The 16,678-nt window shown below is 34.4% G+C and overlaps 1 protein-coding gene across 5 annotated transcripts in view; it reads left to right on the top strand.

Moving 5' to 3' along the window:
- Nucleotides 1-16,678, top strand: part of LOC140142002 (sorting nexin-4-like) — a 44,396-nt gene that overhangs the window by 10,377 nt on the left and 17,341 nt on the right. For 2 of the 5 annotated variants that reach the window (XM_072163903.1, XM_072163901.1), the window contains 6 exons: nt 559-671; nt 2,755-2,893; nt 9,305-9,505; nt 10,939-10,962; nt 13,731-13,786; nt 14,291-14,363. In XM_072163903.1, coding sequence (XP_072020004.1) covers nt 559-671; nt 2,755-2,893; nt 9,305-9,505; nt 10,939-10,962; nt 13,731-13,786; nt 14,291-14,363 — 606 coding nt within the window. The remainder of the gene's footprint in view (nt 1-558; nt 672-2,754; nt 2,894-9,304; nt 9,506-10,938; nt 10,963-13,730; nt 13,787-14,290; nt 14,364-16,678) is intronic. The other 3 variants (XM_072163905.1, XM_072163904.1, XM_072163902.1) reach the window with 3 other exon arrangements.

Here is a 16,678-nt window from a genome sequence, read left to right as displayed (position 1 = left end):
TTCTCTTTCACTCTGTCTGTTTATCCCCACTCTCTTGTTTATTTGTTATTAAAGCATTTCCATAAAACATGTACACTTTGTATCTTTTTTTTTTCTTTCAATGTTCCAGTTTGAAGAAAATGTCATTTTGCTTTTTTGTTGTTTCACATTCCTGCACTAATTAGTTATGGTACTTACTTCTAAGATTAAAAAATGTAATGCATTTTGTGTATGTATGATCCTGATGATTACAGTTGAAGCATAATCCCTTAATATTTTCATTATTCAAATATTCGGAGCACAAAAAGGTCAACTGTATGGACTGATTACATGTAGTGCACAAAAGCAAGGGTTAATAGGCAGTTGACTCTTTTGGGCTCTAGGCCATGCAGTTATCATTTTTATCTTGCAAGCGGTCGAATGTATATCCCTCCGTCATTATTGTGCCTTGCAAATAGTCTGTAAATTTCCTGAATGATTTTGTTAGTCATTTGTGTTATAAATTTTATTTTGTGAAATAGATTTTGTTTATAATCTCAAGTTAATAATTAATTTGTTTTGTACCTACTTTTTCAATAGGATGGTACCCTATTGGAGAAGGTAGAGATATCTGTATCTGAGCAAGAGAAAAGACAAGGGGCATCAGCCATGGGGATGAAGGACCAGTACACAGTGTACCTTGTGGAAACTAGGTAAAATATGCGTGTTTGGGTAAATGATAAGGGGGTGAGTTTTTCCAGGGGATAGAGCGGTAGCAAGGAGGACAAAGTGAAATATGTGTGGAAAAAGCTGAAACTTTTGACTTTTGCCTTTTTGCCCCCAAAAAGTGGGATTTGATTTTGACTGGGAGTGCGAGGGATTTCCCATGCCAATAACAATGCCACTTATTTAGCATTGCATTTTCCCGGATATATATTTTTTCCCAAAAACAAATTTGAGGTCTTTTTGAGGAAAAATGTATATCTTCAATCTGAAAGGTCAACAATTTGCCATAGAATTTGTATTGCGAATTTCAAAACAAATTATGTGATATCAGAAAGACATTCCACATATTCAGTTTATTTAGTGTGTATTTGATGTGCTTTCAGGTCCCACAAAAAAAATTATGCAAATGTTGCTATTCGATTCCTTAAAATATGGACAAGAAATAAAACCTTTCTGATAATTGACTAAAATTATCTCAAAATGTTTGGCACCGAATAGCAAAATTAACCAAAATAGGTTGTATTATGGCTTTAAAATTAAGAGCAGTATTTCAAAATTTTGGATTTAAAATTTTTTAAATTTGTAAACCACTTGTTACCAAGTCAAATGTTGCAACTCAATTTACCGTGACTTATGACATTTAAAATAACCAACTGCCAGACTGTGTGGCTGTAACCAAACCATTGAATTGACTTTAGGATAAATGAGGTTCATTTGTTTAAAGTGTATTAGCCAGACAAGACATCTATCTTGACACAGGAAAGGCTGCAAAAACAACCTATGGCTCCTCAGATGTATTTATTGCAGGGTTGGTGCAATTTAAATCAAATGATTTGTTTTTTAAATCACTGATTTAAATCAACTTTTTAATTTGTTACCATTTTTGATCAATTTAAGTTAATTTCTTAAATTGTCTGTTTAACTTCAATCCTAATGCTTCTACAACTTTTGGATACAATACCTCTATGATGTCATTTTATGTATTGCTAAAAAATCATCTTCAACATGCAGAATTCAACAGGTTGTTTCCCAAGATTTTACCAAATTTTTCTTTGATATTTTCACATACAACATGATTTTAATTTTTTTGTAAATACCTGGTATGTAGATTGTGCATATGACTAGCATTCCACTGGTACTCTTTTGACTTTATCATGGGGTATAGCAGTTCTTGGAATCAATAAATTTTTTTTTAAAAAAGGGGGTTAAATAAAAAAAAAAAAAAAATCAAATTTTTAAATTAAAAAAAAAATCAAAAAAATCAACAACCCTGATTATATCTAGACTAATCTCCCTTGATCATGTCACATATCATATGTATTGGGGATAAGGAAGACAAAAGAAAAACAATAATAATTCAGTGGATGCATATCGGCAGGAAAGCAATGAAATTTGTATCAATAAAGACCATATACCCTTTGCACAGAGGATTTGAAATTAAATATTTAGTAATGATTTGGCTAAATGGCTAGGATGTATATTTTGTGGCTAGGGATATAGTGACATCCAATTAAATATTTAACATGTTAGAATTAAAGGTATCTAGAGCTATTACAATTTATATTGGAAAGGCAAAATAAAGGTAGAGACGTGCCCAACTGCGGAGCAATGCCTGCATCACAGTAAGATATGCCGGCCATGGGGTTCTTAGTGGACAGTGTGGTACAGGTTTGCAATCTATTTGGGGTATGATGTCATGTCAGGCTTTGTGATATAACTTTGGGTCACAATTTTCAGTAAACTGGTTTAGAGTTGTTCAATTTTTTCAAATTTTCTCCAAAAATAGGGCAAAAGTGCACATTCTACATTGTTTTTCATCAAAAAATTTTTCCAGAACTTGGCAAATTTACCATAATTCTGAACAGAAATGATATTTTGAGTCCTTTTTTTGCATGTGTCGAATTTGGTTAAATATGTTTGTTTTGGTGTATTTTTCAGACTCCAATTTACACACCCCTTTATTTCCAAATTCAAGAATCCCTATGAAGATCCCGGGAGGGAGATATCCTGATGGTTTATTTAGTGTTAACTGACACCTGTAAAATATAAATATGTTTTATGTATTTTCAGAACAAGAGATGACTCTAAAGGTGTGTCTGAGGCTGGGCCTACTGCATTGTGGAGACGCTACAGTGAATTTGAGCTGCTACGCAACTATCTGGTGGTGGCGTATGCCCATGTGGTTGTGCCACCATTACCAGAGAAAAGGGTGAGCATCAAACATCTTGTGCTAGTAAGGTCTGCAAAAGCATATTGGGCTTTTTAACAGGCTTATTTTTTAGGCACCGCATATATGTTTTCTGGTTGTCCAACAGTTCGTCGGTCTATGCTGGTAAAATGGTAAGACGTATGATAGGGAAACCTGGTAGAGGGAGGCACATAGATGCCCTCCTCACCTGATGAAGTTTTTGAAGGTGTCATTAAACCAGGGGGCCCTTCCCTGGTGTCCTCTGTTTTTTCTGTGCTTGGAGAACACAAAGCAGGAGTATGATTTTTCCTGATTTAAATTTTAAAAAACCAAAAAACAAAAACAAAACAAATATATTTTTAATTTTTGTATCATTTTTTGATGGCAATTTCCTTCAGGGATGTCAGTTTTTGATGCAAAGTGTATTATAATGCTCTGAATTTTAAAACTTTGTACTTTTAATGTCCGTCTTGAGTAAGATTGTAAGATTTGTCAGTCTGATGGAATTCTAGCCCCTTGCAGTCCCCAAAAAGAGTTTAAAATTGCCTGAGTCTGTCTTGGCACATAAGACTTACCCCTTCCCAGGTTTACAGTGTCAGTCCAGTATTGCCTGGGTCCCTCTTGGGCCTTGTGACCTTAGCTAGCTACCCCTTCCCAGGTTTACTGTCTGGCCAGGAAGGGGGTCAGTCTCTCCTGTCTAGTGAGTGTGGTAGTGACAGCATACCAGGTACTTGAGTTGATCCAAGTCTTTTGCAATTTTGTCCTTCTAACTACATTATCTGCAATGTCTTTTGAAATATCCAATATGCGGTGTCACTTTTGTTGTTGCAGTTAATTGCTGCTGCTCCAATCTTGTCATAAGGCTTTTTGAGGTATGGCGGACACAAAAGAAGAGGGCATACTTTGATTTGAGTAATCTTTTGTATGCTTTCTCATCTGAGAAATGAGTACTGAAATCAAAGTACACCCTCTCCTCTTGTGCCCGCCATACTTCAAAAAGGCTTATTGTTGAGTTGCTGATGTTTAGGTTATTCTTCATGAAGGCTAGACCATTGGAGAGAGGCAAGCATACATGTACTATTTCTAAATATCCATTGTACTAAAGGCCTATTGTACTGTTTTAAAGTTTCAGGTACCATTGGTATAATTTTGCAAATCTTGAAAGTTTGCTCCCATATTGGTATAAATAGGCAAAAGCTTTTACAAGTTGCTTAAAAAGTGTTTAACTTTGTTAATTGGCCTTCTTATCACAAAATTTTTGACTGGTCATGATATATGCCCATTTAAAGTATTGAGCAATCAATATTGCCCTATTAATTATGGTGAAGTAATTACTCACCTCATGTGACCACTATCACTATTCACCCAAGTATGAGTGATAGCAAAAGTACAGCTTGTTGACTAAATTCCCGGAAAAAAATATTTCACACACCAATTATTGGGTCGATTGCGGTTCAGTGATTATTTTTGATTCTCATTTGTGTACATCCATATCAAAAAGGATGCACTTGTCGGCTGCTACATGTGTCTCATTTCACATAATAACTAGGAATAAATACCAGACTCATTTTAAGAGGGGGTCACTTTATATCATCCCCAAGTCACTAATTGGCTTAATTAAAATACAAAGATCAATGTTCCATAACCATGTCACTTGGGGATGATTAGAAGTGACTTCCACTTGAGATGAGTATGAGGCACATGTAGCAGCTGACAAGTGCGTCGTTTTGATTTGGATGTACACATATGTAACTTGTTTGTATAGTATTGATGAGGATAGCAATTAAATTTTGGATAAATCTGAAGATTTGGACTACTCATCCGAGTCACTTAAGGGCTGGGGTATGAGCGTTTGGACAGTATTTATTTTGGGACATCAGAGCACATCAGACATATCGAATTGCATTCTGAATACGAAGAATGTCATTCTGATATCAAATAATTTTGATTTTTGAAATTAGCAATTTAATACACATTTTATGGCAAATCATTAAAATTGATATTTTTGATATTTAACAGTACTTGAAGTAAACTTTATAAATCTGATGATTTATACTTAAAGTGTATGTAGGTGGGATGAAAAGCCCGACGATCAATTGAAAATTTTGACCTTCATTATTGAAGATATGGATTTTTTTCCCAAAACACCCAAAAAAATTAGGTCTTTTTGGGAAAAAATCCATATCTTCAATATGAAAGGTCAAAATTTTCAATTGACCGTCGGCTTTTCCTCCTGCTACATACACTTTAAGAATATATCATTAGATTTATTTAATTTACTTTAGGACTGTTATCTATCAAAATTTGAAAAATATCAAATTTTTATAATTTGTCATAAAATTTGTATTATATTGTGATTTTCAAAAATGAAAATTATTTGATATCAGAAAGACATGCCAGTATTCAGAATGCAATTCGATAGGTCCGAGGTGCTCTCATGTCCCACAAAAAATACTGTCGAAACGTTAATAAACGCTCATTTTAGATCCCTTAAGTAAAGGATTAAAATAGTTGTGTCTGAATAGCTGATGATCCAAAGCCTGTGTATCTAATTAGGGAATCGTATCTTTACCATTATGAAATTGATCATGAATGGTGATCATGTTTAAAATGATATGGTTATAAATGTTGCCACAAGGACATGAGAAAATTACTGATATATGATATAGCAACATTGGTTGAGGGTAAAAGGAAGGAAGTAATTGAAAGCTATATGAATGGTTAAATGGAAAAGAACCTTGAATAGTGTAGATTCCATTGGAATAGAGAGGTTGATGAACTGATTACTAGTGGATCATGGTTATTGGTTGCAGGGGTCTTGGTGTGTATGACTATGACTCCCAAAAATGCTTGAAAACCCATGATTTTTAACAATTTGATTGATAATATGGGGTCCTATATGGTCCCTACATTAGGCCTAGATTAGAGTAGCAAGTTTTCAGTTCATGGAAAAACGGACAAATCCACAGAATTTAAGGGGGGAAAATGGAAAACACAGAAAAATAAAAATGAAGAAAAAATAACGAGAATGTGAGGTAAAAATAATGAAAACGAAGCCTGTCTTCAAAGATATCAACCTTAAAGCAAGTAAAAATATAATGCAAGAACTTCTTTTGTAAATTGGTGAGTAGATATACACTTATTTAATTTTGATTTGTGAAATGTGATTTTTAATCACGGAATGTGAACACGGATTTAAAATTACATCACAGAAAATTACGGAATTAAGTATTTAACACCACCCACGGAAAATCACAGAATTTGGTGTTTTAAGTCACGCAAAACTTGCCACTTTAGCCTAGATATAATGAAAATTGAATTCTGTACTGTAGACACCAAACCCATCTAGCCTTCTAGTAGTTGTTGATCAAAAATGTCATATTAAAAATAGGCTTGGATGTGTAACACAGACAATGTATTTTTGAAGTTATAAATTCCGCTGTGATAAATCCAGAAAACAAAACCTTCTGCTTCCTCTTCCTAAAACATCCCTAAAGCATTTTTTGGTGGAAGTAAACCATTGTCATAATTTAATGCACATGGAAATATCTTCAAATTTTTATATTACCTTTTAGACATGACATTATGCAGGGAGAAATCTCCCACATGAAGTTACAAGCATGTATGTACATAATCACCAAATAGAGGCATCTTTTTAGAATGTGACATAAAATCATATAGTGGAAAGTGACAGTTTTCTCACTATGCTGGCAATGCGGTCATGTCATGTCAACATTATGTGGCCTAAATTACCCAGAGATGAGTGTGATCGGAAATAGGGTAACATTTGGTGAAAAAATAGGATTTATTCAAATTTCCATAAAAATGGTTTTAATTTGGTGGAAAGGATTATATTTTAATAATCTAAAAGAAAAAAGAAAAATTTGTCGCAAATTTTGTGTTTTCCGTGCCGCTAAAGTTGCGTGCATTATTTGTAGCGTGAGGGACGGACACTATATTGCATTTTTATGAAAATACTTCTCTTAGGAAGAGATTATATGCTATTGTCAATTTTTGTTTACAGATTATTAGTACAACCCTTGCTACAGGAAATATCAATGAGATTTGTAATTGGATGTCTTCCAGAAGATAGGAGGGGTCATGGAAGGTGAACTCTAGAAATTTTGTCCGTCCCTCACAGATAAAAATCCAAAAAGTTTTTTCTCTGAGAAACATTTCAAGGAATTAAATTAGCATATACCATATCTATCAATATTAGTGCTCACCTTACTAGAGATAAAGAAACTAAAATTCCCAATCTTTAAATCTAAGAGTTATTAGTCCTTAATTAATGTGAGGGACGGACATGTCCGTCCCTCACACTAACTTATTTTGGATGTACAGGTACCAATGTATGTTGAGTGAAAATATTTTTGTTTACATATCAATAGTGCAACCCCTGCCACATGAAATATCAATGAGATTTTTAATTAGATGTCTTTCAGAAGAGAGTTGGAGGTCATGGAAGGTGAATGCTAGAAATTTTGTCCGTCCCTCACGGATAAAAATCCAAAAAAGTGTTTTCTCTGAGAAATATTCTAAGGAATTAAAATAGCATACACCCTATCTATCAATATTAGTGCTCACCTTACTAGAGATAAAGAAACTAAAATTACCAATCTTTAAATCTAAGAGTTATTAGTCCTTAACTAATTAAGGGACTGACATGTCCGTCCCTCACACCAACTTATTTTGGATGTACAGGTACCAATGTATGTTGAGTGAAAATAGTTGGCCACTAAATATTAAACCCAATTCTTCTACCCAGTCAGAGAGTCTGTCTAAAACAAATTCATGCCAATCCCAGAAGGTCATGCTCCCAAACATTTGGAATTGAAGATCCTGTTGCTAAAAAAGATGGTCTGTCCGTCCCTCACACCAACTTATTAAAATTAATATTATTGTTAATTACTGCTTCTTTATCAGTAAAACTACAATTGGATATTGAAAACAAACAGCATGAAGTAAAACTTCTGTGTAATTTGAAATTAAAAGTGAATTACACACTGAATAAGATATTTAGGCCATCATATGTCCGTCCCTCACAGACAAGCTGTCCGTCCCTCACACAAGTATTTAGCGGGTATAATCATATGATATTTCCACTGAACTTGAATTATTTTGACAACTGCATTTCATTTAGATGTCAAGGATAGCATTAGGGGTGAATTTGGAGAAATCTTGCCAAATTTGAAATTTTGTAACATTTTGTCCGTCCCTCACATAGAAAATGTCCGTCCCTCACATAAACTTTGGACCCGCTTCATAGGCGCCTTGAAAACAAACTGAGTCAAATTTCTTAATTTTTGGAGGGATGGAACATTACTCTTTCATGAAAAGTATATATTGATTAAACATGTGTATAAGTTTCAATAGAAAACTTGAAGATGTAACTAATGGTAGTGATTGCTTATTCTATTGATTTCCGTCCCTCACTGCGTGAAAATTTTGTATAGCGAAATAATTGATGCACATGTGGCAACATTTTCATGCATGAAATAACTATTGGTTGAAGGGTTCTATATTAACCTAACTTAGAGGAATAAATTTTAACAAGGGTTAATTAAACACAGCAATTAATCTATTGATGTCCGTCCCTCACGTGAGGGACGGATTCCGATCACACTCAGATGCTACTTTCCAGGTTTTAACCTGAATTCAGAACCTTTTAAAGTCCAAATATTTGTGCTTTTATTTGATAAATAGCCAATTTTTAGGACATTTTACCACAAATTTACCACCATTTTATTGTTTCACCAATTTCTAGGGGTACTATATGTGACAAGATCAAGGGAAATGAGTCTGATGTCGCTAATATTGATTTTGAGATATTGGCAAAGAAAGTGTTAAAATTCTTTTGTTTTATATTGTTTTCAGTGATTGATAAATTAACGTAACTTTACAATGAAAAGTCATATCAACATGGGGTTTTCAGTTTCCAAAAGCTCTAAATGTCCACTTTAGAAACATGTGTAAAACTCATTTTCGACCAGGGCCGACATGTGACTCATTCCCCTTGATCATGTCACATATAATTATAGTTGCACCTCTGCCAACCTATTAAAGACAAAAGATAGTACAGTACATCAGTACAATATCAAACCTATTCGTAATGTAATAAACTTTTTTGTGTAGTGCAGAATTTGGACAAAGACATCTAATCCACCATGTTGGAAATTTTTTATAATTGAAATACAGGCAAAAAGAAGGAGCAAAAAACCAGAGCATTTCATTTGTTTTGCAGATCGGTAATATTTTGAATAAGTGGTCCACCTTTATATTTTGCTAGTACTATTGGGTGTGTATGATTTATTTACCAGTGTTGAGTCGGAGGGTTAAATATTCCTTGTCTGTAATATACTTTGGTGTAAGCATTCTCAGATCATATTTACCAGTATGTTTCCATATTTGCCTCCTATATTTTCCTCCTAGATGACCATTATGTGGCAGCAGCTGACCACAGTGGACAATTTTGATGCAGACTTCATTGAGAGACGACGTGTTGGGTTGGAAGGATTCCTGCAGCGTGTAGCCTCTCACCCTGCCATGTGTGCGGAGCAGATATTCCATGGTTTTCTGGAGCAAGAGGATGGCTGGAAAGAGTCTGTGCTAGCAACTGGGTTTCAAGCCAAGGTAAATTGGGAAATGGAACAAAAGTGTGATACAAGTTATTGTAATAATGCAACCATGTCCCACCTTTCGTTTGTGTGTTATTAACAGACGTTAAAAGTTACTGACATACATATTTATTTAAAACTACAAAGCATTGACATATGGAATGGAATGGAACTTGATATGGAACAAGTATTGCTCATGCTGTGTGTCATCAAAATGCGCATATTAAGTATATAGGTCATTTGCATACATTTGTTTTTATTGGATAATAGCAAAAAGGGTAACGTTTCATAGCTATAATGATCAGTTTTCATGAAATTTTGTTTAATGTTAGATTACAATTTTAATGTACTAGCATTTGAACCTAACTATAGTGCTGTTTTGGATACTAAGTCAAAATTATATGAGTGAACTTACTCGACTAGCAACCGCAGGGTCATAAAGGTTGCGAACGTGAAAAGTAGTTGACAATACGTGGGTCATAGTGTCGTTACACACAGTGTACCATCCTGCAGCTTTTGAGATTACCACTCTTGTTTGCCAATTTAGGACATTTGTGACTGGACACTACGAATGAGCCGTAAACTCGGCAAATTGTATTCTGAGTTACAGTGTAAAATGTGCGTGAAGGTCGTATTCATAGGTATCTCAATTCGGTGCGACAAGTATCTCATCAAACACTGTTTAAACCAATCAATAATCCTATTGCTGAAGAGGATAATAAGCTATATAGAATCTTTAAATAGTTCTTGTCTTTGTTTGCTTTGGCTAAATCCTGTTCAAGTGGTGGATAGCAAAGCATTGTGTTTTGTCTAGGTATGTATAACCAATTATAACATAACAATGAGAGGACATTCCTGAACCTCGTTGACTTGGGGATGATTTGAAATGACCGCCAATTATGACTGTTTGATATTTATTATCAGAAATGTGGAAAAAAAGACACATGTAGAACCGAAAAAGGTACAATTTTGTTGAAGAAACAGAGTTCAACAAACCATAACCCGCTTCTAGTGAGTTATTGTTTGAAGTCAAATGATATACCATTTTAAAGCTTATGATATATATTTTCTAAGCACAAAATAAAACAAAATTGACCGGGGGCCGACTTTACGGCTGATTCATGGTGTCCAGTCACATTTTGGTTTCACAGTGTAAAGGAGACAGTGTAAAGGAGAGCAAGATCTATAGCTGTAGTACATTTGTAATAATTAATTTGATATGCAAATGAAATATTAAAATCAGTGCATTTGAAATAATTGTTGCTTTTGAATATTGGTTGCACTAGGAAACATACTAAACAGCATTTATATTGTGGCATGGTAGACTCTTAATATGACGGATGAAATGAAAAACCTTTTTGATTAATTTTTGTTTTTATTTTACTTTTGCCACGCACCTATTTTTGACCATCATTATTCTGCACATGTGCACTCGGTTTATTGTCGTAGCAAATGCACGGAGCAAATGCACAGGTATTTTCTTTTGGTTTTGCTTACATTGTCAATATTTGTGCCTGGATGCATGCCCCTTGTACATAATTTTTGCCAAACTTGTGATTTGGTTCTGCTCAATATGTTGTGAAAATACCTTACTGGAGCATGAAATGTAGTTGTGGAAATAAAATTGCCACAAACCGCTGTTATTCCCCATGCCATTGGCCCCCAGTAGTTTACCTTGTGGCCATGCGTTTTGATCTCGCCACCCAAAAATGGTGGTGGTGTTACGTATTTTCACATTTTGATCTGTTAAATTCATCATACCTCGGCTAAACAAAAAGATAATGTCATGGTTTTGGTCTCATTTGAAAGCAAATTAATACCACTAACCACCCTGTAAATATGAGCAATATAGCTTCTCAACTAACGAAGCTATGGTTGATTGAATTGAGAGCAGTCAGGGTGGTGGAGGTGGGGGAGGAGGAGGTGGGGGAGGAGGAGCACATAAACTCTATGGGAACAGGGCGCTTCACGTTTGTAACTTGAATAAAATAACTTATACAGGGGCTATAAACTTGGTTTTGGTCTTAATTTACAGCTAAACAATTCTGCTAATTGTTTTTAATCATTTTGAACTCTTTATGGTTTGTTAAGCTTATAAAATACAAACTTTTTCATACAAAACTACCCGTTTTCGTATGAAACACTGTAGTAAGCAATGCGGATGTCTTCAAAATCTAAAAGTTGCTGTAAATTTTTAATTACTTATCCTATCATAGTCAATGTATACATTTTCTGAGAGGAAATTTGATGAGGAATCTAAATATGGGCTTATTTTTTCTGTATGGGTTAGGGGTAAAATGTTTCAGTTCAAAATAAGTTGGAATTGTAAAAAATTTGAACATATTTTGGGACACCCTGTATTCCGAGATTACCAAACAGCTGTGATTTTTTCTTCTTCCAAAGTCAGTAGGCTCCCCCTATCCTCTAACCAAATAAATGTTGCTTACTTTCAGTTTATTACTGCAAGTTAGTAATAAGCAATGCATTATGTAACCAATTTTTTATTTGGAAATATTTTATTCCACCCTGTATAACTTCAAGGTCACCCTGTACAATGAGTTCATATGTATATATTTAAATTGCTTATGCCTTCAGCTTTCCAAAAATGTATACTTTTGCTAGTTTAGGGTTGATAGTTGTGGAGATATTCTAATTTGAAACTTTATTGGTGTAAAAAATCATAATATTTGTGATGTAACGCCAAGGGTGGCGAGTTCAAAACACATGGCCTTATAGCAACATGAAGAGTAAATTGTTGTAATATTAAATGTATCAACAGAATGCTGCAGGCAGTTAATATGGTTCAATTCTATTAAAATTAATTTTCATTTTGTTTGAAAGACAGCTGAATTTATAGTATTTTAGTTTCTAGTGATTGGCTAGTAGCCAAATCCTTGGGCAACGTAAAGAGGAACATGGATGTCTGGACTGTAATCCAGGGATTTATTGAAGCTTACAGTTTGAATCAGATTGCCCCTGTGTGACGTAGTCTTGAAGGTACAGGTATCTATCGTACCAAAACCAGGGGGGAGGAGGTACTTCATACAAATTACCACACAGGGACATGTCTCCATAAACAATGACCCACCCCCATGTCAATTTTGGTATGAAAATGTTTAAAAAAATTCAAACAGATACACTAATTTCATCCGACTGGAGCGCAACTTGCGAACTTTTTTTAAAAATTTGGCAATCTGGGTTTCGGTTATAAATATGAACCCTTTTCAGACCTGAAACCTTTCCTCTTTCTAGCTGATTTCCTCTTTTATTATTCCTGAAATGTATGCATTATTTGTAATTTTCAGCCCAAGTTGAGATTTTTTATCATGATTTTGCATTTATTTTCCTATTTTTTAGAGCATTTTTGTCTTTTTTCACTAATGGTCAGTTTCAGGTTTGCCTTTTTAGTGGAAAATTGGTATAAATAATTAAATATAGATCCCAGCCTGAATATAACTTTCTTCCATGCAAAACTGTGTGGAAGCTATTGAATCACTCACTGCAATAATGTTGAGTTGGAGTTGGATATTGTAGGAACAGCAGTTCTTTATTGGCAATCCTCACCAGTATCACTTTATTTAGTAAAGTGTCTTTGATTACATTATGCCTTGCAGAGGTGCAGTCTTAATTTTCTTCATTGAAAGAAAGTAAAGCTGTTGTTGAATTTTTCAAACAAACGTGTCATACAAAATTATTTACTCTTTTCAAAGGGTAAACTTAGCTTGAAATATTCATGTTAAACCACCCAAATTAATATGCAAATTGAGTGGTAGTGGTTTAACATAAATATTTGCATTTATAAAGGTTTCTCAATGTGTTTACCAGTTACATGTGTCAGCATACTAACATGCAAGATACTTTTAGCTCATTACTGTAGTCTGTCTCGTCTCAAGGTGAGAGTAACACCATTTTACAGTGGCAGTTTGGAATCGCGCATGCTAACCTAATTAACCGGGAATTATCCATACACTGGCGATGCAACCGTGTAAATGCACTGATTCAAATTTTCCATTGCAAACTCCAACATATCATTACTCTCAATTTGAGATGACACACACTTAGATAGCTTATTGTTAACACCATTTTGACCTGTTTTGAAATAAATGTACTATTATAGCTTGAGTAAGTAATAATTATAGCATGTGTACAATAATTATAACTATAGTGTCGGATTGATTAATTTTGAAGCCTTTAAAGAGTGCCGGTAAGAGAGTTTCTTCTTTTTTTATTATTGTTTACAGCAAGATTCCAGACTGAAGAGTCTCAATGCACAATTTCGTCTAAAGAAACCAGACAGGTGAGTGTATAATACAACTCCTCAATTCAATTGAAATATATGTCTCTGCACTATTTTGTAATGTGATATCTCCCTGGGGGAAAAAGGTGATCAGTACTGTAAATTTGAGAATATAAGAGAAAACAAGTACAAGTACAGGAACCAATCTTGCTGTTATTCTTTTGTTGAATGATAAGATACAAGGGAAATTGTACATAAAAGGTAATACTTTCAGGAAGGAAAGAAAAATACTAGTGTTGCCATGGGGGCATGGGGTGAAAATTCTCCCCAGTCACAACTCTTGCCCCCCCCCCCCATAGCCCCCTGAAATTCACATTTCCCCCCAATGCCACCACATCCCCCATGTAAAAAAAATCCTCTTGCCGATACTGATACTGCTTTTGACACTGAACTTTTTAATCAAATCATTATGTAATTAGCTTCGTTTAGCAGGAAATAATGATAAAATATAAGGCTTTATTTTATGACTCTAGCAATGTACATTTTGATTGTATTGTCTTACAGACAATTTGAAGAACTGAAGAATTATGCTACAGACTTACAAAGCAACATCACTACATTACTCAAGACTAGAGCTGTAAGTAAACAATATATATGTGGGCCTGGACATTATTTGCAACTTTTTCAGGTTTTTCAGTTATTGGTTTTTTTTTCCAGCTCAGTTTAAATGTATGCATGTTTATCACATGCCAGTACTGCATACACATTTTTGCCAGCTAATAGCCAAACTGCTGAAGCAAATTTTACTCAAAAGCTGTGATTAAGTATGTTTTCATACACGCTTAGATAGTGAGAACCAATCAGAGCAAACGATTGAAATATATGCTAACAATGCATTATTTATGTATTATGCACAAACATGTACCTGCAATGCTTTTGGACGCATTCATCTTTCTTTTGGTTCATATTTAACCACATTTTAAGGGACAATTTTTGTTATAAAAATAGCAAAAATCATGAGATTTTTTCTCATGTTTGAAATAGGTTAATAAACGTGTATCAGTTGTTGCTTGAGAAATTGTACAAAATAATGTTTATGCGTCTAATACATCCCCCCTTCCGTATACATTGTAGACGCATCAACATCTCATTGTGTGCATTATTTCAAATGTACAATTTCACTCCCAACAAGTGATACGCATTTATTAACCTCTAATTGGTGACAGATTTGTATGTAAGGTGCAACACAGCATAATAATCAGACCACTACTTTTCAATGACATTTTATCCAGGGTTTCCTACATTGTTCACCCCTCATCAGTAGGTCAAAGAGTCAGCCACAATGTAATTCAGTATTGTCTGTGATAATATATTAGTCATTGCAAGTAGCATATACAGTCCTTTCATGTCAGAAGGGTGTATCTTATGGACTCATCATCTTACTGAAAGGGTTCCTTGCCTGTACATGTAGGTTTGTATTAAAGGAACAGTTACAGACTTTCTGTCCAAAATATTTTGCCTTCAGCCTCATCAAATGATCAACAAGCATACCTTTGATAATTAAAGGAGTATTTTGTGATCCTAGCATCCTCCTTTTATGACATTTATCAGTAGATATCCACACAAAAAAGCTTATTCCGAGAAGAGAATTTCAGTTGATTGTGATTTTACGTTTGCGAGTTAGGCATGATAATGTGTATCACACTACTCCATAGGCCACTGTGTTGTAATTTTGTTCTGGTGTACCAGAACGTAATTCAAATTTGACGTTATTTTTGCGAAACCCTGGAAGAAATTTTGTGTACATAAACATTATGAAGCCAGAGTTTCCAGTGGTCTAAAAATCTCAACTTTTTTTGAGAAAAGTCAAGGGGAGATGAGGCTGTGGATCACGAAATTCCCCTGCCTATTTTCATAAGACATTGCAAGTAACTCTATATTTTGTATGGCTACAATGTATTTCCAGTGTTGACTATTCATTTCTTGATCATGGGTTTTCAAATTTGACAGCCTTGAAGGAGATAAAGCAGTATTGTAACATTTACTATGACAAATGCTCTCATCATTTTATTTTCAAAATTCTAATTTTTACCCATTGTAATGTGTTTTAATGCACTATATACCCTACACAAATTAAGGCCTAACATACCTAGGTAATATATTTATGGCAAAATCTGTTATAAAATCAAATCACAGAATTAATTAACTTGCTGGAATGTCTCATTGCTCAGATGAAATTTGACGCATATTAGTATGCGTCTTTATGTTATACGGGTTACTTATATATGTCCATGTGTGAATTCATGTGATGTTCATAGCATATTGAACCGTTCGACCTCATAACGATCGGCAAACTAATACACACATCGATGATATAAGCGTGGAATGAAATAGCGATTTTGTTTGTTTTATCTCATTTGTTTGGCTCAAAATGTCGGTCAATCAAATACTGATCTATACAAAAACGGACAAAAGTGTTTCACATACAGAGCTGTACAATACTGGTTTTAGATTTAGCCTCAAACTTTAATATTGCTAAATTAACTTTCTCAACTCGGTATTTTTATGAAGAAGGAACTTGAAAGTTTCAATTTTGGTGAATTCTATATGCGAATCTTTTGAGTAACATTGTGGAACATGGTATTTAAGTTATAGCTCTGTATGTGAAATGATTGTGTTTAAAATGATATTAAACTTATAGGTCTGTATGTGATGTGACTGACAAAAATTAAGGGGACATATCTGATAGTGAAAAGTAAACATTTTGTGGAAAAAAAGTTAAAACTCTATTTGTTATGGAAATTTTGGGCGCCAGCCCGGGAGTCAAAGCAGGGGTGGCAAAATCGAAGGGCGGTGGGAAGAAGAAGGGCGGCAAAAAGAGGCGGCGGAAGAAGAAGGCGACAAAAAGAATTAGTAAAATTGTACTATACATCAAATGTGTTGCTTTTGGGG

The sequence above is a fragment of the Amphiura filiformis genome, chromosome 20 (genome assembly GCF_039555335.1).
Source record: "Amphiura filiformis chromosome 20, Afil_fr2py, whole genome shotgun sequence".
Lineage (NCBI taxonomy): Eukaryota > Metazoa > Echinodermata > Ophiuroidea > Amphilepidida > Amphiuridae > Amphiura > Amphiura filiformis.
Note: the sequence above shows the minus strand (reverse complement) of the source record. Positions and strands in the feature narration are given on the sequence as shown.